The sequence below is a fragment of the Scyliorhinus canicula genome, chromosome 9 (genome assembly GCF_902713615.1).
Source record: "Scyliorhinus canicula chromosome 9, sScyCan1.1, whole genome shotgun sequence".
Lineage (NCBI taxonomy): Eukaryota > Metazoa > Chordata > Chondrichthyes > Carcharhiniformes > Scyliorhinidae > Scyliorhinus > Scyliorhinus canicula.
In genome coordinates this window covers 175182024-175205934 of record NC_052154.1, presented here as the reverse complement: position 1 = coordinate 175205934, position 23911 = coordinate 175182024, and the positions used below count along the sequence as shown (strand labels likewise).

The window sequence follows — 23911 nt, the reverse complement described above, 5'->3', positions numbered from 1 at the left end:
GGTCATCCTTATTGTCACATGGCAGCAGTTGTACATCTCCTCTGCCTCAGTGTTGGAGTGCCACACAGGTGGAAGCAGCCATGTCTTTAGTATGTAGCCCTTGTCACCCAGGATCCATCCACAAAGACAACTGGGTGGCACCTGAACTGCCTCAGGATGTATGAATCATGGCAGCAGCGCCGGCCCTAGGGTTGCTGGCGCCCCGGGCAAGCTGAACTTCGGCGCCCTTCGGGTGGGGGGGGGGGGGGGGGGGGAAGGGGGCGAGGGGGGGCCGGGGCCGAGGGAGGGCGGACGGACGGGCGGACGGACGGAAGGGGGGGCGGACGGACGGAAGGGGGGGGGGACGGACGGAAGGGGGGGGCGGACGGACGGAAGGGGGGGCGGGCGGGCGGGGGTTCGCCCTGGGGGAGGGCGGCCACCCTGGGGGAGGGCGGCCACCGCGCATGCGCTGGTTGGCACCAGCCCAACTGCGCATGCGCGGGACCCGAGTCTCTGGCGCCCCCTAACACATGGCGCCCCGGGCGACAGCCCGAGTTGCCGGTGCCTTGGGCCGGCCCTGCATGGCAGTTTCCTGGGCACTGTGCAATAGCCTGGATAATTGGTTTGACTTGATCACACAGAGCAGTCAGGAGCCTTTGTAAACAGCCAGGGCTTTCAGATGTTACAAAATCATCTAATCCCTATAAGTGTTGAGGGAGGCCATTCGGCCCACTGAGTCTGCACCAACCTTCTGAAACAGCACCCTACCTAGCCCCATTCCCCTGCCCTATCCCCGTAACCCCATTAAACATTGTGCATGGGTGGCACAGTGATTCGCACTGCTGCCTCACAGTATACCGGCCTTGGGTAACTGTGTGGAGTTTGCACGTTCTCCCCATGTTTGTGTGGGTTTCCTCCCACAGTCCAAAGAGGTGCAGGTTATAGAGTCATAGATGGTTACAGAATGGAAACAGGCCCTTCGGCCCAGCTGGTCCATGCTGCCCAGTTTCTATCACTAAGCTAGTCCCACTTGCATGTATTTGGCCCATATCCCTCTATACTCACCCTGCCCATGTAACTGTCTAACTGCTTTTTAAAAGACAAAACTGTACCTGCCTCTTACGACCGCCTTTGGCAGCCCGTTCCAGATGCTCACCACCCTCTGTGTGAAGAATGTTACCCTCTGGTCTCTTTTGTATCTCTCTCCTCTCACCTTAAACCTATGCCCTCTAGTTCTAGACTCCTCTACCTTTGGGAAAATATGATGACTATCTACCTTATCGATGCTCCTCATTATTTTATCGACCTCTATAAGATCACCCCTAAGCCTCTTATGCTCCAGAGAAAAAAGTCCCAGTCTATCCAGCCTCTCCTTATAACTCAGACCATCAAGTCCTGGTAGCATCCCCGTAAATCTCTTCTGCAATCTTTCTAGTTTAACAATATCCTTCCCATAATAGTGTGACCAGAACTGAACACAGTATTCCATGTGTGGTCTTATCAATGTCCTGTACAACTTCAACAAGACGTCCCAACTCCTGCATTATATATTCTGATCAGGTTAGATGAAATTAAAATGAAAATCGCTTATTGGCACGAGTAGGCTTCAAATGAAGTTACTATGAAAAGCCCCTAGTCGCCACATTCCGGCGCCTGTTCGGGGAGGCTGGTACGGGAATTGAACCGTGCTCCTGGCCTGCCTTGGTCTGCTTTCAAAGCCAGCGATTTAGCCCTGTGCTAAACCAGCCCCTGCAAACCAGCATGGATTGGACATGCTAAAATTACCCACTAATGTCAAGGGGTGTGCAGGTTTGGTGGGGTTATGGGGATAGAGCAGGGGAGTGGGCCTAGGTAGGGTGGTCTTTCAGAGGGTTGGTGCCGACTGAATGGGCCAAATACCCTCTTCAGCACCGTAGGGTTTCTATGATTCTATAACATCTGAAACCTCTGGCTGTTGACAAAGATTCCGGACTGCTCTGTGGGAACCAGATTTGTGCCATTAATTACCCCTGCCTCTGAAGGAATCTAGTGATGGCCTTGAATCCTATCACCTGACTGATCCAAACATTGAGAAACATTTTTGGTTCTTACAGATAGAGGGGGATCTGTAGATGTGGTGTACTTGGATTTCTAAAAGACATTCAATGATGTGCCACATTAAAGGTTATTTCACAAAATAAGAGTCTGTCGTGTAGCGGGTAACATATTAGCACGGATAGAAGTGGCGAGCTAATAAGAAACAGAGAGTAGGCATATTTGGGTCATTTTCAGGTTGGGAGGATGTCAGAGTGGAGTGCCACAAGGATCAATGCCTGGATGTGTGGTGGAGGAAGATTTAGTTGAGGCATTCAGTAGGGCAGATGATCATTTGAATAGAATCATTGTGCAGGGGTATGGGGGAAAGGCAAGGGAATGGCACTAAGTCATGATGCTTTTGTGGAGAGCTTGGACAGACACAATGGGCCACGTGGCCACCTTTTGCACCATAACAATTCTGTGATCCACTTAAGCTGGAACATGAATGAAATGAAAATAATCAGCAGTAGCTGAGCTAAAGCATTTGGGGACTGAGTGTGGGCCAACAGGATAATTCAAACAGAAGCATTAGCGATTACAGTTTTGCTTATATTTGTATTAAGATTTTTCTGTTTAAATAGCATTCGAAAAAGAAAAAAATGCTTCATATAAATGTTAAGAAAGTCAGAGCACCATCATATTTGTGTGTAAGCCGTACAATCTCCCACATTAACTGTTGTAGACTGACAGACTTTAAAATGTCTGAGTTAGTAACTTATTTTTATTCATGATGTATGAATATTTTTAAGAGAACTTCTTAATTTCAACTTACCTCAATTTGGTAAACTGACCATGGACTCACATGAATAGTAGAATCATTGAATTCCTACTGTGCAGAAGGTGGCCATTTGGTCCATCGAGTCTGCACCGACCCTCTGAAAGAGCAACTTACCTAGACCCAATCCCCCGCCCTATCCCCGTAACCCAAACAGGCAATTTAACATGGCCAATCCACCTACCCTGCATCTTTGGGCTGTGGGAGGAAACCAGAGCACCCGGAGGAAACCCACGCCGACACGGGGAGAAAGTGCAAACTCCACACAGACAATGACCCAAGGCCGGAATTGAACCCGGGTCTCTGGCGCTGTGCGGCAGCAGTGCTAACCACTGTACCGCTGTGCAAACGGGAGGAACTTAAATCAAGATCACCGGAAAAAAGCACCAGGAAAGCAAATGGGATCTGCATCCTGGGAATTTAAAATAAGTGGATGCAAAGACAGTGGATGCATTGATGGTGATCTTCCAAAATTTCCCAGATTCTGTAAAGGTCTCAGCGGATTGGAAAGCCACAAATATAACAACTCTATTCAATAAAGGAGGGAGACAGAAAGCAGGAAACTGTGGTCCAGTCAGCCTAATACCTAATAATAGGGGGGGGGGGTTACTGGGTAACGGGGATAGGTTGGAAGTGTGGGCTTAAGTCGGGTGCTCATTCCAAGGGCCAGTGCAGACGTGATGGGCCAAAGGGCCTCCTTTTGCACTGTAAATTCTATGATTCTGTGATGTCAGTCATTTAGAAAGTGGTCTTGTGAGGAACTGCAGCATCAAGAGACAACGTTTAAACATAAGGCGTCTTCCGTTTAAGATTGAGCTGCGGAGGATTTTTTTTCTCTCAGCGTGTCGTTAGTCTTTGGAATTCTCTTCCCCAGAGAGCAATGGAATATTCAATATATTTAATGGACCATTAAACATATTCAAGGCTAAGTTAGATTCTTGATCAACAAGGGATCCAGGGGTTATGGGGACCAGGCGGGAAGGTGGAGATCAATCCACAGTCAGAACAGACTTGAGGTTATCAAATGACAGCGCAGGCTGGAGGGGCTGAATTGCCTATTCCTGCTCCTCTTCCTTATGATCCTATGATTGTCCTGAAGAGATTGGAAGGGATGGACTGCAACCTGACCTGTGGAAGGAGGACTATGTTAACATAATGTGGAGATGCCGGCGTTGGACTGGGGTGAGCACAGTAAGAAGTCTTAGCTTTCGGAGCGTAGCTCATTCATCTGGTGAGTCACCTGATGAAGGAGCTACACTCAGAAAGTTCGTAATTCCAAAAAAACCTGTTGGACTTTAACCTGGTATTGTAAGACTTCTTACTATGTTAACATATAATAAGCTGAACTAGGCCAGCACTTAAGGACTGTAATATGCTGATGTATGTGGTGATCACAAGTTAACTAGATGCAATACAACTGAGCAAACACTAGAGGGGGCACGGGAGAGCCATATAAATAGACGGGGACAGGAAGTTAGGACACACTTCACAGAGGGCAGAACTTGGAGCAGGACAGATACACCCACACCAGCTAGGAGCACTGAAGGTAACCTTAGGAAACAGCTCTGAAGAGAGAACGAACTCACAATAAAGCATCTTCTCCACATTTGAGACTACGAGCTTTATTAAGACACGAGTAACAACACATGGTACCCAGGAGTGGCTTCAGACGCTTACTACAGGACAACTCAGTGGCAGATACAGAAAGCTCAAAATGGCATGGAAATCTCCCACTGGACATCTGACTTGGGAAGACATCGCTAATTCGAGGATGTGGCTTGGATACCCAGATCAGCTAGACCTGACTGGCAATGTAAGAAATGTCTGGAAAAGGTTTAAACAAATGTTTGATTTTTATCTCGTAGCTAATGAGGTACAAGAAGCCTCCGACAACATTAAAATAGCAATTCACACCGCAGGGCCTGTAAATAGGAAAGTGTATAATGGATTTAAATACTCAAAAGATGAAGACAGAAACAGCTTACAAACGTTACTAAACAAATTTGAAGAGTACTGTGAGAAATTTGAACAGCAAGGCATGCTCAGAGTCCAAACTGCACAGAGACTGAGTGATGCAAAACTTAAAAAATCACGAAAAGAACAAGAAATCGCGAATGAAAAGTACAGATCAAAAAGAAGAAATAACAAGAATTTCTCACAAAGCCAAAACGCTGAAACCCTGTCCAAATCGGGAAGAGAAGATTACTTACGAATTTTGGAGATCGAGTCCTGGTGGGAAAGAAAAATCCCTGAAATCTGCGAAAAACGCCAAAAAATGGCGTTGGAGCACATTTTGCAGTCTCCGGTAAGCAAAGAACTACAAATGGCGTCTGCGCATGCGCCGGAACCGGAAGCCGCGCATGCGCAGTTTAAAAAAGATTGCGGTGCCGATCGTGATGCGCATGCGCAAGCCGCGCATGCGCATCACGATCGGCACCGCGATCTTTTTTAAACTGCGCAAGCCGCGCAGAAGAGGAGCACCTGGAGTCCAGTGAGACAACATCAACGGAAATCATGAAGATTTCAACTCCAGAAGCGGAGCACCAAGAGTCCGGAGACACCACGTCAACTGAAATCATGCAGATTTGGACTCCAGAAGAGGAGCGCCAGAAGTTCACAGACATCACGTCAATTGTAATCATGGAGGTTTTGACTCCAGAAGAGGAGCGCCAAGAATCCAGAGATACCGCGTCAAATGAAATCGAGAAGAATTTGACTCCGGAAGAGGAGCACCAAGAAAGCAAAGATGAGGAATCCAATTCTCCACAAATGATTGAGGTCACCTGCACCAATGCAACATCAGATCATTCGCACCACTCTCGAGACGAAATGCTCAATGACTCAAATTATCCACTCGGGACACGAATAGAGTATAACAAGAAAAACAAAAGTCAAAAGAAGCACAGCAGAAACGGGACAAACAACAGCAAGAACAAAAGCAACATGAAGCGCGACAAGACAAACAACAAAGTCAGGCACAAAGATAGCGACAACGACAGAGACAGAAACAACAAGAACGGCAACGAAAACAACAAAGTCAGGAACAAAGATAGCGACAACACCAACGACAGAAACGACAAAAACAGCAACACGAACGGCAACGAAAACAACAAAGTCAGGAACAACGACAGTGCCAACACCAAAGACAGAAACGACAAAAACAGCAACAAGTACGGCAACGAAAACAACAAAAACAGGAACGACAGAAACAACAGCAATGAAACAACGACTTGTACACAATGGTACTACTCGGCACATGAAGGACAATGCCACAGCACACTGCAAAACGATGACAAGACTACAAACTTGTCATGGGATGACAACGAATCGCACAAACTCACGTCTGCTCCAGAAGAGGAGCAAGCACACCAGCATCCAAGGCGGATGAGACAATAAATCAACACCACAAGCACAGAAAAAAGTCCATGCCAGTCAACATCAGTGAGGTGACCATGCACACACCTCGGGATGATGCATTGGGTACTTAAAATAACAAGGAACACCAACAACATTCACAGCGGACTTGCAATATCAATATCACCACGTCATCAACAACAAAAAGAAAAAAAAAAAGCTCTGAACAAATTCATCAAGTTTGGACTCATAAATGTTTTTATTAAGATTGGACATATAACTACATTGGCTTTGTACAATATGCAATAGCACCATCACCTGTATAGATACGCATATCATAAGTAACTGTTTTCTACAATTTTCTTTAACGATGTACAGCAAATATGTAAAGAGAAAAAGGGGGATGTGGTGATCGTAGATTGACTAGATACAAAACAACTGAGCAAACACCAGAGGGAGAGCTATAAATACACCAGGACAGGATGTACAATTTTCTTTAACGATGTACAGAAAATATGTAAAGAGAAAAAGGGGGATGTGGTGATCACAAGTTAACTAGATGCAATACAACTGAGCAAACACTAGAGGGGGCACGGGAGAGCCATATAAATAGACGGGGACAGGAAGTTAGGACACACTTCACAGAGGGCAGAACTTGGAGCAGGACAGATACACCCACACCAGCTAGGAGCACTGAAGGTAACCTTAGGAAACAGCTCTGAAGAGAGAACGAACTCACAATAAAGCATCTTCTCCACATTTGAGACTACGAGCTTTATTAAGACACGAGTAACAACACAATGTAATATCCCGCATGGGACCTATGCGGTGGGGCTGCTTGTCTTTTCCGTGGTCCTCGGGATCACAAGAACTCCACTAGGGGGCGGGGGAACTCTAATTAACTATTGTATAAAAGGTCGGCCTGTGAGGCACAGACCAGAAAGAGGGGAACCCAGTAGGGCGATGCCGGGCAGTCTATATACCTATTGTAAATAAATCTAATTTGTTACTTTACTCGGTGTGGACTCCCGTGTCCTTATTAAAGCTGACACCATTCTTACTTACCCAGCAAGTTTACAAATGTGTAATTGCCAAGATGAAGACGTGCTTGCTTAGTCCCTGCACCCACCATGACAGATGTACCATATGGAGGTTCAAGAAATTTCACTTCCCAATAGTGTACCCCATGGGTAAACCCTGCAATGATGAATAAAAAGGTGGATTTACTAAATATATTTTCAATTGCTCAATATGTTCAATATATGATTCCAAACAATGTTCAGAGCCACATTAATGTTACTTCGCGCCCAAACATTTTGAGATAACAGTATATTGTTTAGTCTCCTTTTCGTTTCCCATGTCTTCACCAGAGTATTTTCTCAAGAAACAGGTAAAATGTGAAATTGCTGCTGGAAATATTGGTGAACGAATGTGACTGGATTCAGACAATAATCTGTGATTTTAATTGAGTTTATTTTAAATGATTTGATACAGCTGCTGCAACACAAAATGGTGACATATGGTGCTCACATATTAAACTTTTGTCAGTTAATATTATCAGCATCCACATTTGGGCATAAAGTAGTTTAAAAATTAGCAATATTAATGAGTGGTTTTTTATATGTTTTTATGGTTGAAATAACTAAGATTGAAAGCAACTGAAATGACAGAGAGAATACAACATAAAATGAAGTGGAACTGCTGGAATAATGGTTGCACAATGATTGGAGGGAATTACAAAAATGAAACTTGGGAGGGTGCAAAAACGTTATCAGGTAAGTAATGTGAAGAAGGCAAGCCTTAAAGGCTTTGTGCCTGAGTGCGCGGAGGATTCACGATGAAGTGGATAAATTCATTGCACAAATAGATGTAACGGGTATGATTATAGTTGGGAGTTCGGAAACTTAAAAGGTGGCCCTGGATGGGAATTGAACTCCAGAGGTGTTCAGTATTTAGGAAGAACAGACAAAATGGAAACGGCAGTGGGGTTGTATTGCTGGTTGAAGAGGAAATTAACGCAATAGTGAGGAAGGATATTAGCTCTGATGACATTGAATCTGTATGGGTAGTACTGAGAAACACCATGGGGCAATAAACAGTCATGGGGGTGGTATATCGACTCCCAACTGTTGTGGTGATTTTGGGAATGGTATTATACAGGAAATTAGAGACACATGCGATAAAGGACCATCTTTAATTATGGGTGACTTTAATCTGCACATAGATTGGGAAAATCAAGACTGTAGAGGAGGAATTCCTGGAGTGCAGATGGGATGGTTTTCTGGAGCAGTATGTTGAGGAACCAACTCGAAAACAGGCCATCCTGCACTGGGTATTGTGCAATGAGAAAGGAATAATTGACAGTTTAGTTTTGCGAGGTCCCTTGGGGATGAGCGATCATAATATGCTGGAATTCTTCATTAAGGTGGAGAGTGACGTAGTTGATTCTGCGACTCGGGGTCCTGAATCTAATAAAGGAAACAATGATGTTATAAGGGGTGCGTTGACTATGATGGATTGAGGAATGTTACTTAAAAGGGAATACAGTGGATAGGTAATGGCAAACATTCAAAGAGCGCATGGGTTGCTATTTGTAAGCCGGAAGTAGGAATACCGACTTGTGGTTGGATTTGCCAAAGTGAGGTCGGGGAATGGAGCGGTAGGCACCTTTGATGCTCGTGTAGCGGTGGCCCAGAGTGTTTGCACCTCTGATGGGGCAGGACATATGTTGATGGAGTTTGGGTAGAACCTTCCTGAGGTTGGCCTGGTTGAAGTCTCCAGCCACAATTGTGAAGGCTTCGGGGTGATTTATTTCTTGGTTGTTGACGGTGGAATTTATAATAGAGAGCAAAGAAATGGCTGACCAGCTAAATACATACTTTGGTCCTGTCTTCACAAAGGAGGACACAAATAACGTATGAGCAATGTTGGGGAATATAGGGTTTTGTGAGAAGGAGGAACTGAAGGAAATCAGCATTCCATAGAGAAATAGTGTTGGGAAAATTGATGGGATTGAAGGCCAATAAATCCTCAGGGCTTGATAATCTGCATCCCAGAGTAGTGACCATAGAAATAATGGATACACTGGTAGTTAACTTCCAAGATTCTATAGACTCTGGAACAGTTCCTACAGATTCAAGGGTAGCTAATGTAACCAACTATTTAAAAAAGGAGGTAGAGAGAAAACAGGGAATTATAGACCAGTCAGCCTGACGTAGATAGTGAGGGAAATGCTAGAGTCCATTATAAAAGATTTAATAGCAGACCACTTGGAAAACAGCAGCAGGATCGGATAGAGTCAGCGTGGATTTACTAAAGGGGAATCATGTTTGACAGATCTACTGGAATTCTTCAAGGATGTAACTAGTATGGTAGCACAGTGGTTAGTACTGTTGCTTCACAGCGCCAGGGTCCCAGGTTCGATTCCAGCTTGGGTCACTGTCTGTGCGGAGTCTGCACGTTCTCCCTGTGTCTGCGTTGGGTTTCCTCCAGTTTCTTCCCACAAGTCCCGAAAGACGTGCTGTTAGGTGAATTGGACATTCTGAATTCTCCCTCTGTGTCCTCGAGCAGGCGCCGGAATGTGGCGACTAGGGGCTTTTCACAGTAACTTAATTGCAGTGTTAATGTAAGCATACTTGTGACAATAATAAAGATTATATTATATTATAGCAGACTTGATGCGGGGGAACCAGTAGATGTGGTTTATTTGGCTTTCGGCAAAGCCTCAAATAAGAAATTAGTGTGTAACATTAAAACGCATTAGGATTGGTGATAGTGTATTGAGATGGATAGAAAACTGGTTGGCAGACAAAAACAAAGAGTAAGAACAAACAGATCTTTTCCAAATGGCAGGCAGTGACTAGTGGAGTGCTGCAGGGGTCAGTGCTTGGACCCCAGATATTCACAATATAAATGATTTAGGTGGGGAACTAAATGTAAAGTCTCCGAATTTCAGATGATGCAAAGCTGGGTGGGAGGGTGAGCTGTGAGGAGGATGCAGAAATGCTTGTGTGATTTGGACAAGTTGAGTGAGTGGGTAAATGAATGGAAGATTCTGTATAATGTGGATAAATGTGAGGTTATCAACTTTGCTGCAAAAACAGGAAGGTACATTATGATATGAATGCCAAACATTGAGAGGCAGGAATGGGCAACGAGATCTGGGTGTCCTTGTACACCAGTCGCTGAAAGTAAGCATGCAGGTGCAGCAGGTGGTGAAGAAGCCTGTGGTAGCTCGAGTCATACACTGGAGGCTTCCGGTAGTTAACAAAGGGGTTTATTGATATGAGACAAAGGTAATTAAGTAACAGGCACAGAACACAATGGACGGGATTAACCGACCAACCCGCCGTGTGTTATCAGCGGCGGAGCGTCCCGCCGGCGGGAAGTAGCGACCCCGGCATTGTCAATGGGATTTTCTAGTTAATGCATTTACTCGCTGCTGGGAAACCCTTGTGTCGCGCAGGAGCAGTATACCCTGCCAGCGTGGACGGCCGGTAGATAGCACCCAATATAACAGGCCTTCACACTTCATCTCCGGTGACCACACAGCCAGGGGTCCTGTTCCAGGGCCCTGCGCAAACTCTCTATTATCCGGGGTTCAGGTTAGGTGGGGTTACAGGGATGGGGTGGGGGAGTGGACCTAGGTAGGGTGCTCTTTCAGAGGGTCGGTGCAGAGTTGGTGGGCTGAATGGCCTCCTTCTGCACTGTCAGAATTCTATGATTCTTCTATGATTCTATACTGCATTGTCTAGATTGTGTTTGTTGTCCATATTATCTGTGAAACATTAAAGTCTTAACAATAAATGTAATGTGGCTGAATTCCAAAGCAGTAAGCGATTGCAATGGCAGCAGAACAAAAACTTCAGAATCACTTTAGGTGTAATTTTAACTTTTATCGCTGGTTGATAAACAGGTCATAAGGAATCAGCCTCCAGTTTTACACTCTTTCCATTTTCTTTTCCAATAATATAAAATGGGTGGCCAACTCGCGATTGTCCCTCTTTTTGCATGAATTATGTTATAACACTATTAATGGGGGCTGGTTTAGCTCAATTGGCGTACTGGCTGAGGTTATTCATGAAGGCTCTGCCTCCTCAACCTTGCCCCTCACTTGAGGTGTGGGTGATCCTCAGGTTAAATCAGCACAAGTCCGCTTTCCCCCTCAAAGGGGCAGCTATGGTCATCTGCGACTATGGTGACTTTACTCTCGTACTTCTGGCATTCGACATCCAGTCAGGAATGCCACGGTACAAATTGGATGATGGCGTTGAGATTTGGTATATCGCTGAAGCCATGATGAGTGAACTGAGATTCTCACTTCCTCCCCCTCTTCTTTCCCTTCCTTCTCGATTTCTGTCAGGAAAACTCGTCACACTCCATTTGCAAGTGGACAAGAATCCAGAGCACAAAATTACTGCTAATCTGTTACCAGATTGAGGCAACAATTGATTTTCCTTACATTGACCACAGGGCGATGGGGCACAAATCAGGACTGTGCCAGCGAAACAAAATGATTGGGTCCACCTACCATAACATTACAGTGGGTATCAGCATGAAAGCCCCAAGATGGATGCAAACTAAGGCCGTCGATACATTAGAAAATGTGTTGATGTGAGACACTTGATCATGTATCTAAAATAACCTTTCCCCAGTTTGGCAATGACCTGGTATCTTAGCAAAACGAAAACACGCCACAGAAATGTCTATTTTGCTGCCACCTTTTGTTCCTCTCACTCCAGCTGTAGCTTCACTTTGTAAGAGGGAGTCAACGTGGAAGTAAACTGCTCTCCGGCAAGGAGAAAGTAACACCGCTGGTGACTTGGCATTAATGTCCCACTCCCAACAGTCTTCGAGAAAGCCACCTGTGAAGGGCTGAGGTAGACAGGGGCACTGCATTGTCTCTCTAAGAACACAACCACAAACAGATGACAGTAAGTATATCAATTTAACAGGAATGTACACCTTAAGTCCAGTATTTGAGTTATATCAGAATTGAATTGAAACACAAAACACAGAAGATATTAAGCCCATTTTATGTATTTTAAATCAGTGATTATCAAACTTTTTTCCCGGGACCCCCTTTTAGCAACCGGCCGACCTTCGGGACAAATGCAACCTAACCTTCGCAAAACACGCAACCTGACCTTTGCGACCTACACCACCTGACCTTCGCGAACCACGCAACCTGACCGTCGCGACCTACACCAACTGACCTTCACGACCCATGCCACCTGACCTTCGCGAACCACGCAACCTGACCTTCACAAACCACGCAACCTGACCTTCGCGACCCACGCAACCTGACCTTCGCGACCTACACCACCTGACCTTCGCGTCCCACGCCACCTGACCTTTGCGACACACCTTTTTGCTTACTTTTAATGCGACAGGTGAGCCTGCTTGGTCCTCACGATCTCCCTTGTTTTATCATTCAATGGTAAATTTCTGCTCAGGACTTCAACTGATGATTTAAGTTCTCGCTGCATCTTTTGAAAAAAAAAAATCAAGAGTTTGTCCTCAAACACGTCATGTCTTTGAAGTTTTGAGGGTTTTAAACTTTCATTTGCCAGTACTTCCCTGCATAGAACACACATGAGCTTTGCATCCTTGATTTGCATTGGCACAATTAACAGTGCCACAACTCAAGAAATCACCTTTACACTGCTTTATTTCAGATTTCATTTTTTTCTTTGTTTAAAACGATCCATCTTCAGTTCTCCACAGTCCTATTGCCTTGCTTGCTCGGAGCTAGAAAATGGAGGAATCTCTCCTCTGTGATTTTGTGAAAAAAGCATGGATGTACAAGTTGCGTGGCATCAGTGTACGTGTCAGGTGCTTGACCTGCTCTCTGCTGCCGCTACTTGCTGGAAAACTGTATCATTCTATTTAAAAGCCAGTCACGGCCGAGATTCTCAATTTAAAAGCCGGTTTTGGCCGTTGGGTGCTTTTCCCGCGATTGCGAACGCCACAACCAATCGCTCTGTTACCCTGCCGACGCCCGCCTGCAAACCACCTACTGGTTGCGACCCGCAGTTTGAAAAACCCCATGTTAAATTTAACCTACACTTTGCTTCTGGCATGGTCTCGCTCTTCCCCTTTTAAGTATTTACTTGCTATCCTGCTGCCTCTTTCGTTTTGATATAACGTAGTTTCAGGCCAGTATCACTGTGACCGGCTGAGGTTATTCATGAAGGGCCCCCCGTCATCTCAACCTTGTCTGAGGTGTGGTGATCCTCACTTTAAACCACCAGTCAGCTCTCCCTCTCAAATGGGAAACGCAGTTCACACTGATAAACTGCGGGATATCTCAAAGAGAATAGATGCAGCGGAGAAGAGAATCCAGTCAGTCGATAGGGCAGTCCCCTCAGTGGGGGCTCACTTTCAGTCCTTGAAAATCCTGCTGCATGGTAGGTCGAACATCCTGGTTGGTTCGGAGAGATGGGGCTGGACAGAGAATGTCCGTGTGCTCGGTCTGCAAAGGGGAGCCTGGGACGACTTCCAGGCCGGATTGGAGAACTGGTGGCCATGCCATGCTTTTGCAATCTCGATTTGAACGCTGGGCGTTTCAATTTTTAATTTTTTTTTATTTTATAAATTTAGAGTACCCAATTCATTTTTCCAATTAAGGGGCAATTTAGTGTGTTCAATCCACCTACCCAGCACATATTTGGGTTGTGGGGGCGAAACCCACGCAAACATGGGTAGAATGTGCAAACTCCACACGGACAGTGACCCAGAGCCGGGTTCGAACCTGGGACCTCAGTGCCGTGAGGCAGCAGCGCTAACCCACTGCGCCACCGTGCTGCCCCTGGCTATCTTGGTTGTCCACTGTCTTGTCCTCAATATTTATTGACATGGCTTGGAGGTGGGTGGATGTGATGGGTCATCGCCTCCCACCAGGGGCCAAGATTTCTCATGACCTGGGCTTCGGAACGACAGCATAGCCGAGGTGCGGGGGCTTCGATGGAACTCTGGAGGGATCCTGAAAGCTTCGAGAACCTGTCATGGCTTTGGCCTTTCCCACCTCCATGGGTGGTGATATTATTCTGCAGTTCATCAATATTCCTGAAATTTATCCCCTTGTGAATATGCCTCTAATTTTATGTTATTGTCGTTTATGCTGACAAGTGTGTATGATATATGAGCGCAGAGGCCTGCTATTCTATTATATGGTGAAAATAATCCTGAATCAGTTGTGCGACATGAGGGTTGCCCAGTATTTTCCCATTTTGTTTTTTATGTGCTGTAATCTTTGTTTTTACAAGGAGGGAATACTGTTTAGGTACCCTTCACTTTGTTTATGGATGAGTGGCACCACAGCAGTGAGGCGGGTAGATGGTGGGTGTGGTGGTGGTTGACATGGCCATGTATGTCCTCATTGTGGGTGAGGGTAGCCCCCAGTTGGAACTAGATGTCTTGTGTTTTTCTTTTGTATTTATGTTATTTGGGGATTGTGGAATCCCTGCGTATCATCTCTGAAGGTGTGGACAGATCTTATACCCTGGACAGGACTGGGTTCCTTATGATTCTTCTTTGTGGCTGGTCTCTGGCATTGTTGGAGTCAGGGGACATATGTAATGGCGCACACACAGGTTGGTTAATCCTCGATTGGCTAGTCTTCCTTGGGCTGGTCTTCAATAGTTACTTGGCTGCGAGGGTAGTGGTCACTGGACTGAGCCGTCGTAACTGCATTTACCTGGGTCGGGTGGATGGTATGTTGGGTGGCGGAGTAGGTCACTATCATAGCGTGGCTCCTTTAAGGGAGCAGGCCTAGTGCGCCACGTGGCCAACGCGAGCCCAATTGCGCAGGAGCGCGTGAACCCCGACCAATAGTAAGTTAGCACAGGGCTCTTGGGATTAGGGGCCTGGGTACTGTGGACCCCAAAGCTGGAGAGATAAGACCCATCCTGTTGTGTTCTGTGTCTTTATATATAACAGCCTTTGCCTTTCATTAATAAACCCCTTTGGGACCACTGGAAGCCTCCAGAATGTTACGCGTGTCACCACGCTGGTGACGAGGTAAAAGGTTCAATCGTAGCAGGCACTATTTCGTGATTCGAAAGGGGTGGGGGAGAAGTAATTGGAAAAAGAAAGAAGGACCAACAAGAGTCAGGAACCATCAAAACATGAGTGAAAATACCAATTACCAGTAAACTAGACCCGTTTGACCAAAGGGCTGACGATTGGAGCCAGTACATCGAACAGCTCCACTACTTTTTCACTGCAAACGAGATCACAAGGGAAGACAGGCAAAAGGTGACACTCTGAATGTTTGTGGGCCCCAATCTGATAAGAAACCCCACATCCCTGGAGGCACTCGACTCAAAGACCTTTGATCAGATTGTCAAGCTGGTCAAGGAACATTTTAACCCATGGCCCTTGATCATCCTCCAGTGGTATCAATTCAACTCCACTGTTAGGCACCCTGAATAGTCCATCTCAGCCTTCATAGCCAGGCTTTGTCAGCTCACTGAGCACTACGAGTTCGGGACCGGACTCGGTGATACGCTGCAAGACCAGTTGGTTTGTGGAGTCCACAATCTCTACATCCAAAAGAAAGCCCTGGGTGAAATGACCATAATGTTGGAAAAGGTGATTGAGATAGGTCAGGTGATGGAGTGGACCAAAACAGGTGGCACTGAGCTCCATTGCATGGCTGAAGGAGAAATTAATCAAGTATGGGGCGTATGGCCATGAAGTGTGCGCTGTCACCTCAGTACTGATTTGGATTTAGTGTTTCCTAACTTGGCATGGAATCATGGAATTTACAGTGCAGAAGGAGGTCATTTGGCCCATCGAGTCTGCAGCAGCCTCTGGGAAGAGCACCCTGCCTTAGCCCATACCTCCACCCTGTCCCCACACCTCTACCCTATCCCCTTAACCCCACCTAACCTTTTTTAGACACTTTTGCGTAGCTAAGCCACCTAACCTGCACATCTTTGGACTGTGGGAGCAAACCAGAGCACCCGGAGGATATCCACACTGACACGTGGATCTCCGCACAGACTCCGCACAGAGTGTGTCTCAAGCCGGGAATCAAACCTGGGACCCTGGAGCTATGAAGCAACTGTGCTAACCACTATGCTACTGGGCTGCCTGTGGAGGTTGGAGGCATGTCATGCCTCACATAAGGGAGCGGCAGATCATTCCGGTTGGGGGACCTGATCTTAGCTCATAACTTTGCCTCAGGTCCACTATGATTAGCTGAAGGGATTTTGTCCCAGTTGGGTTCTGAGTCATATATGGTGAATGCAAATGGAAGGATTGTCAAAAAGCATATTGACCATTTGATAAGCCAGGGGACGGTGACACCCATTTCAAAGCAGATGTGTCCCAGTGGTGTTGTCAGCACTCCTGTGAGTGTTCCTGAGCAGAGGGAGCTGGGATCTCCCAAGTCAACCCTGTCAGCTGTACCATTGGAAGTCGGTGAGACCAGTCCCCCCCATAGGAGATGGTGCCTCCTGAACTGTCAACGGCCGCTGACAACGTGACTACCTCATAGGCTGTTGAGTCTGTGGAAGGACTAGAGAGGGCCGGGATGTCTCAATGGTCGGCGGACTGATCGACTCTGTGATGAACACTCTTTTCCCAGATGTTTTTTGCCCTGTATATAGAAACTGTACATGAATATTGTGTAAATGTAATAAGGGACTTGGTGGGGGGGGGGGGGGGGGGGGGGGGGGCCATAGCGAGTTAGTGCGAGGGCCCTGGGAGCAGGGGCCCGGGCAGTTTGGACCCCAGAGCCAGAGAGATAAGACCCATCTCATTGTGTTCTGCGCTTGTAAATATACCAGCCTTCACCTTTCAACTCTCAAGACCCGTATTGCCCCTGATACGTCATGATGCAGATCCAACATCTAGTATTGGGTGGCAATGTTTCCTCCAGTTAAACACTGGGGAAAGCCCAGCCATTTTCTTCAATTCCTCTACAAACTTTGTTCCCTAAGTCAACAACTCCCATTTTCTCCCTGTCCACTGTCTGATGCTAAACCAGACTACTCACAAACCTGGCAACCTACTTGATCCAGAGACGATGTTCTGGCCCATTAACCACTCTCTTGCCGAGACTGCGATTTCCTCGGGTCATTGGCTGCTGAGATCTTCATCCAGTGATGATCTTGCCTCCAGGCTCAACTATTCTAATGTTCTCCCGGCCGGCCTCCTACCTTGCCCTAACCAGGAGCCCTTCAATCTGAGTGTGAGCTCCCATCCAAATTCTGCATGGTAAACCCATATTCATGCGCTTGTAAATATACCAGCCTTCACCTTTCAACTCTCAAGACCCGTATTGCCCCTGATACGTCATGATGCAGATCCAACATCTAGTATTGGGTGGCAATGTTTCCTCCAGTTCTCTCTTCAAGTGCAAGACTAGCTGCCTCCATCACCTGTTCTCTGCCTCTCAAATGGCAGTAGCCCAGCTTGTGTTTGTAAGTTATATCTTAGAAAAACCTGTAACCTGATACTACAATGGTTTGTTAAGGGCTCTTCCCATCCAAAACCCCACCTTCTTCACAATGTGAATCAAATGGGCCTTGTATCCAGGTAGAAATGTTAATTAGCTATCCTCTAGACTCCCAACATCATTCTATCTTGGAATTATACAGGCAGTTCAAAGTATAACTATTTATAAAACCTGACAGTCTCAACACCTCCAATGTGAGTTTTGGAGTCCAAGGCCTTGATTTTTGCTCTCAAGGCAGATGCGCAGTGAAAGTTCCAGACTTGTCACACCAACTGTGGGAAAAATAAGTTGTTGCTGGTGTGAAGGAGTCAGCTCCACCAGCCCATTAAACAATAGAGACGTTGAAGCGTACCCAACATAGTGAACAAGTCTTTGGTGTACAATAAAAGAAGAATCTACAAGGCATTCCTGCTGGGATCCAGGAAATACATAATTGGGCTGCTGTGCTAAGGATGAGATGTCAATCAAAGGAATCAGGTGCGCACTAGTTGTAACAGTTGTCCAACTGCTTGCTGACACTGGAAGAGATGGCCCATCCTGGGTTCCCCAAAGGAAAATGTAGAGATCACAGCTGCCTGTTCCTATTGTAATGAAAGAACTCATTCTGTGACATTAAGGCTGGAAATGTTTCACAGACACAACCATGGAGGTGGCAGCCTAATCTGCTCACGGCACTCTGCATTGACTCAGATTAACATATTTCCTCAGGGGAAGACTGATACATGCAGAATCTTTGCCCTTCTACCTATTGTTTTTGCTCCCTCTCCCAGGGTGCAGCCTTGCCATGGAGCCTCGCCCAGGAGCCTCACTGCTGTACACTGTCAGAGCACAGCACCGCGATTCAGAGAGAGCAGGTCACCTGCAGAGTACATCTGTGAGTGATGTAAACTGATGCCAAGTTACCTGCATTCATGCAGCACCCATTCGCACACCCTCAGCATCAGGTATTGCTGAGCGAGAGAACATGGCTCAGGTATGTAAGAGGTAAATGGTCTGTGTGAGATAAATGGAAACTGGAAGACTTACGTACCCATTTATTTTGAACTGTCACACCAGAATGTCATAAAGAATGCCAAATGAAGGAGCAATAGGAGTTGCACCCACTTCAGTGAACAGGACCTCCAAATCTTGGTGGATGTTCAGAGATGCTGCAAACATTATAACTTAACGACCAACAGAACCTGCTCATGATGGCCAAGCGGGGATGGCAGGAGATAGACTCTATCACAGGCATGGCAGGAGATAGCCTCTACCATGGGCATGACAGGAGATAGCCTCTACCATGGACATGGCAGGAGATAGCCTCTACCACGGACATGGCAGGAGATAGCCTCTACCACGGACATGGCAGGAGATAGCCTCTACCACGGATATGGCAGGAGATAGCCTCTACCATGGGCATGGCAGGAGATAGCCTCTACCACGGACATGGCAGGAGATAGCCTCTACCACGGACATGACAGGAGATAGCCTCTACCACGGACATGGCAGGAGATAGCCTCTACCACGGATATGGTAGGAGATAGCCTCTACCATGGGCATGGCAGGAGATAGCCTCTACCATGGACATGGCAGGAGATAGCCTCTACCACGGACATGGCAGGAGATAGCCTCTACCACGGCCATGGCAGGAGATAGCCTCTACCACAGACATGGCAGGAGATAGCCTCTACCACGGATATGGCAGGAGATAGCCTCTACCATGGGCATGGCAGGAGATAGCCTCTACCATGGCCATGGCAGGAGATAGCCTCTACCACGGACATGGCAGGAGATAGCCTCTACCATGGACATGGCAGGAGATAGCCTCTACCACGGACATGGCAGGAGATATCCTCTACCATGGACATGGCAGGAGATAGCCTCTACCACGGACATGGCAGGAGATAGCCTCTACCATGGACATGGCAGGAGATAGCCTCCACCATGTGGACGTCTACTGTGGACACACAGGGTCTGAGCCTGATCACGGATTCAATGCAGGAAGAGGTTCCGTAAGCTGCTCCACTCCGGCACAGTGCGTTGTTTGGTAAGCACAGCTGTTCCTGTGATGATTCACATCTGAATGCTGCACCTATGGCAAGATATCTGAAACAAACCTCTTCTATAGCATGGGGACTTGTATGTCCAAGCTGATCCTGTAGGTGCACACTGTAATTGTGAAAGTTGTGATGAACAATGTGTAATATTTAAGCAGAATTTATGAATGAAATGTTGTGCTCAGGGAGATAGAGTGGTTTCAATTTCATATCGTTGGTTTACAAGCCTTGGCTCTGAGAAGTCTGGATGTACCTGTGGCTGAAAAGACAGTCTGTTGTTTTTGTTTGTGTATATAATATTTATTTGTTTTGAACAAAGTTGTACAATCTCCGAAGTTTAAGAGATTGGTTAAAAAGGAATTATAAGTTTCGTGATTTTGTTTTGGGGGGGGGGGGGACTTCAAAGTAGAAAAAAAACTGGGCTGTTGCCTAGCAACAGTGGTCAAGTGACACAAACACAGCGAAAGACAGAGAAGAGTTCAGTATGTGTCAGAGAGTGAAGACAGGGATTTTCAGCTCCCTGAGATGGAAATTCCACAAGAGAGACTGTGTTTAGGAAATTTATTTGTTTGCTATGCAATTGAACCAATAGTCAGCTTTGAGCGTGGTTTTGTGTGTCTTGGGGCGAGATACAAATTGGGTGAGAAGCATCAAGTGAATGTTCAAGAATTCACCGGAAGGGAATTGTTTGCATGTGTGCGCAAGGAGCCTTTGTGTAAAAGTAGTGGTAACTCTTCACCGGTTCATGTGTCTGTAAATATATTGTTGGGTAAAGGAATGTTGGGAAATTGAATTATCTTCTTGTGTTTGAGCTCTTTTCAACTTTTTTGTCTGGTGTAATATAGTTCATTCCTCATCTCAATAAGCATTTTATTCTTTGTGTTAAATGTTAATCAGCAGTTCCCTGTAAATTTGTTCAGGAACTTTCCCCTAGTTTCCAAAAAACGTGAGGGTGCATCAAGCCAGGTTTCACTCTGGGATCTGATTTGGCCAGTATTAATATCAGCTGAGATCATAACAATGTCCACTGCGATGCATTGGTATATTCAACAGATCGTTTCTGGAGGCGCTATGCAATAGGCTAACATCACTCTTTGTGTTGCATTTGCAAGGCAAGGGGGGGGGGGGGGGGGGGGGTCTCTAACACCAGGGACATGGCCTGGACTGGGGCTGGGTCGGGATTTGAACGGCTATGGGCAATTTGACACATTATGGAGGCAGCCATGGAAGGTAGTGAGGGGGTCCTCCCAGCTCACCGTCAGGAATGGAGAATCACCTGGAGCAGGTGGCGGAAGAGGCACTTTAGAACACGGGGTAATTGGTGGAGTTCACTCAGCAGAAGATGTTCTTATCTGAGGGTGTGCAAAAGTAGGGTTGCATGTTAAGAACAGTGCAATTATGGTTGAAGACAAAACCATGTATCAGAGTGCTCCCTCTCAATGTCAAGTGCTCAATCTCATTATCTCCTTTAATGCTGCTCACAATGATGACGGCTGCCCCACAGAACTGCAGAGATCACAGTCTGAAGCATGGCCCCACTGAATCCCTGCATGGTCACCAACCTCCTCAATGTCATACTGAACGAGAGGCGAGCAGCCTGTCTCCACTTCCTCTGAGGCAGCACAGGGAGCACTTTGTAGGACTGTTTCTGAGTGCAGGGCAGCATGCTGTATCGATCACGGATTGGTTCATCAGAGGGCGACACATGGGTTAGCATTTTTGCCTCGCGGTGTCGGGGACTCGGGTTCGATCCTGGTCCCGGGCCACTGTCCATGTGGAGTTTTACACATTCTCCCTATGTCTGTGTGGGTCCCACCTGCAAAATCCAAAGATGTGCAGGGTAGGTGGATTGGCCACGCTAAATTGCCCCTTGATTGGAAAAATAATTTTTTTTTTAAACTAATGGGGTCACTGTGATTTAATTTCGTATCACTTTGTTAAAATCACAGTTAATCAATTTGTAAATACACTTCTCCATTACAAAAAAAGTTTCAAAAATGTTTCAAATTTGTACATTAATACCATCAATGAGAATGTGAACAGAAGGAAGGCAGTTCTTACCAATGGTACTGAAGCTTGCATGGCAGATCATTGAAACAAATTCAATAAAAATCTGGAATGAAAAAAAAGTCAATGTGGACCATTGTCAATTGTCGTTAAAAAAAAACAGCTGGTTCACTCACATCCTTTAGGGCAGAAAATCTGCCGTCATTTTGTAAAATTCATTTTTATGGGATGTGGGTTTCGCTGGGTGGGCCAGCAGTTGTTGCACATCCCTAATTGCCCTCGAGAAGGTGGTGAGCTGCCTTCCTGACTGCAGTCCATGTGGGGTAGGTAAACCCACAGTGCTGTTAGGGAGGGTGTTCCAGGATTCTGACCCAGCGACAGAGAAGGAACGGCGAAATATCGATATATTTCCAAGTCAAGGTGGTGACTGGCTTGGAGGGGAACTGCCAAAGAGCCCAGGTGGCACGGCAAAGCCGGTAGGAGCACTCCCAGTCTGCTAGGGTGGCAGTGCATGGGCCTGTTAGACAGGGTGGCACTGCCAAGGGTCAGGGCCTGAGGGGGTGAAGGGGGCATGCGAGGGCCTGAAAAGGGGGCAGCCCTCAGCGAACACATCCGAGGGTCCCATCACTTCTGGGGTATGGGGCAATGCCCATTTGTGTGTGTGGGTGGATGACATTTCCCATGGGTGGGGGATGCGGGGGTCCCACAAGCCCACTTAGAGGTTGGGACATCCTTTCAAAATAATGGCACGATCTCGGAGGAGCCGGTGTGGCCAGCGAGTTCAGCTCCCCAATAATTTAAAAAATAAATAAATTTAGAGTACCCAATTAATTTTTTCCAATTAAGGAGCAATTTAGCGTGCCCAAACCTGCACATTTTAGGGTTGTTGGGTGAGACCCACATAGACATGAGGGAGAACGTACAAACTCCACACAGACAGTGACATGGGGCCTGGATTGAACCCGGGTCCTCAGCGCCATGAGGCAGCAGTGCTAACCACTGCCCCACCGTGCCTTCCCAGCTCCCCAGTGATAAAAATAATTCAAAGTGTGGGCTTGACTGGGGACAAACTGTGGTTAGATAGCGGTGGGGAACTCGCCAACTCTCCCAGCAAATCCCCCCACACTTAGATACGTTTCCATTAATAATAATAATCTTTTTTATTGAGACAAGTAGGCTTACATTAACACTGCAATGAAGTTACTGTGAAAATCCCCGAGTCGCCACATTCTGGCGCCTCTTCGGGCACACAGAGGGAGAATTCAGAATGTCCAAAATACCTAACAGCACGTCTTTCGGGACTTGTGGGAGGAAACCCATGCAGACATGGGGAGAACGTGCAGACTCCGCTCAGACAGTGACCCAAGCCGGGAATCGAACCTGGGACCCTGGCACTGTGAAGCAACAGTGCTAACCACGGATAGCGCCCAATATAAATGTATGGGGTTATTGTGTTTATAAGGCGCCTTTAAGACAGTGAAATGTCTCAAATATTAAATGGGATCTGAACATCGCCAGGTATAATTGAGGCCACTACAGTCCATCTGGGAGGTGCAGTCATGGGGTAGGATAGAAACGGTGACCAGAATGATTCTACCCAAGCTGCGAGGAAAGGCTGGTTCACAACGAGTGTTTTACAGTCCAGATTAGTCCAGTCACTGCACAGGGGTCAGCTCAATGTATAGAGGAGCAGATGCCCAGGACGCCATGCTGGACATGGACAGGGATTCGGGGGGTTGGGGGACAGAGACAGAGGAATTGTTCAGATCATTTGGGACCAGTTTTCTGGGACTAACAGCAATAGAGCTCGGCCATCATTACCTTTTTTTTATGCACCGATCCATAAAGGCTGTCAGTGTGTGCACCAGGAACTTGTCAATATTGCTGCAGCTCCCTCAGTCACTTACCCACTGGCTCCAGCTCGCTCGCTGATGTTTATCACAAAGTGGGGCTGAAGTTGTAAACACGCGGCTGGGAGCAACCCCCACAGCTCCCACTCTCATTGGCTGGGAGCAGGGAGCAAACCCACCCTTTAAATTCATATTGATTCCCTCACAAATTCTCTGAGGAATCAAGGTCTGGCGGGCAGGACTTTATTGTGAATTGCGAATGTAAAACCAGCTGAAATGTTGCTCACTGGGGAATGACATTCCCAAACGGGAACATTGCTCCGTCCCTCCAGCTGCACACGCGGGCAGTTGTTTTTAAGGAAAT

General features: G+C 46.6%; 1 protein-coding gene across 5 annotated transcripts in view; it reads right to left on the bottom strand.

Moving 5' to 3' along the window:
* The window catches only part of si:dkey-23n7.10 (SPRY domain-containing SOCS box protein 3), a 39237-nt gene extending 15598 nt beyond the window's left edge, over nucleotides 1–23639 (bottom strand). For 2 of the 5 annotated variants that reach the window (XM_038808245.1, XM_038808249.1), the window contains exons 1-3: nucleotides 21253–21337; nucleotides 11905–12089; nucleotides 7250–7381 (exon numbers count right to left, since the gene is read on the bottom strand). In XM_038808245.1, the coding sequence (XP_038664173.1) occupies nucleotides 7250–7381; nucleotides 11905–12089; nucleotides 21253–21266 (331 nt within the window). In that variant the 5' untranslated portion in view covers nucleotides 21267–21337. Of the gene's footprint in view, nucleotides 1–7249; nucleotides 7382–11904; nucleotides 12090–12550; nucleotides 12673–21252; nucleotides 21338–21751; nucleotides 21804–23518 lie in introns of those variants that run through there. The other 3 variants (XM_038808247.1, XM_038808246.1, XM_038808248.1) reach the window with 3 other exon arrangements.
* Between the last annotated feature and the right edge of the window lie 272 nt (nucleotides 23640–23911).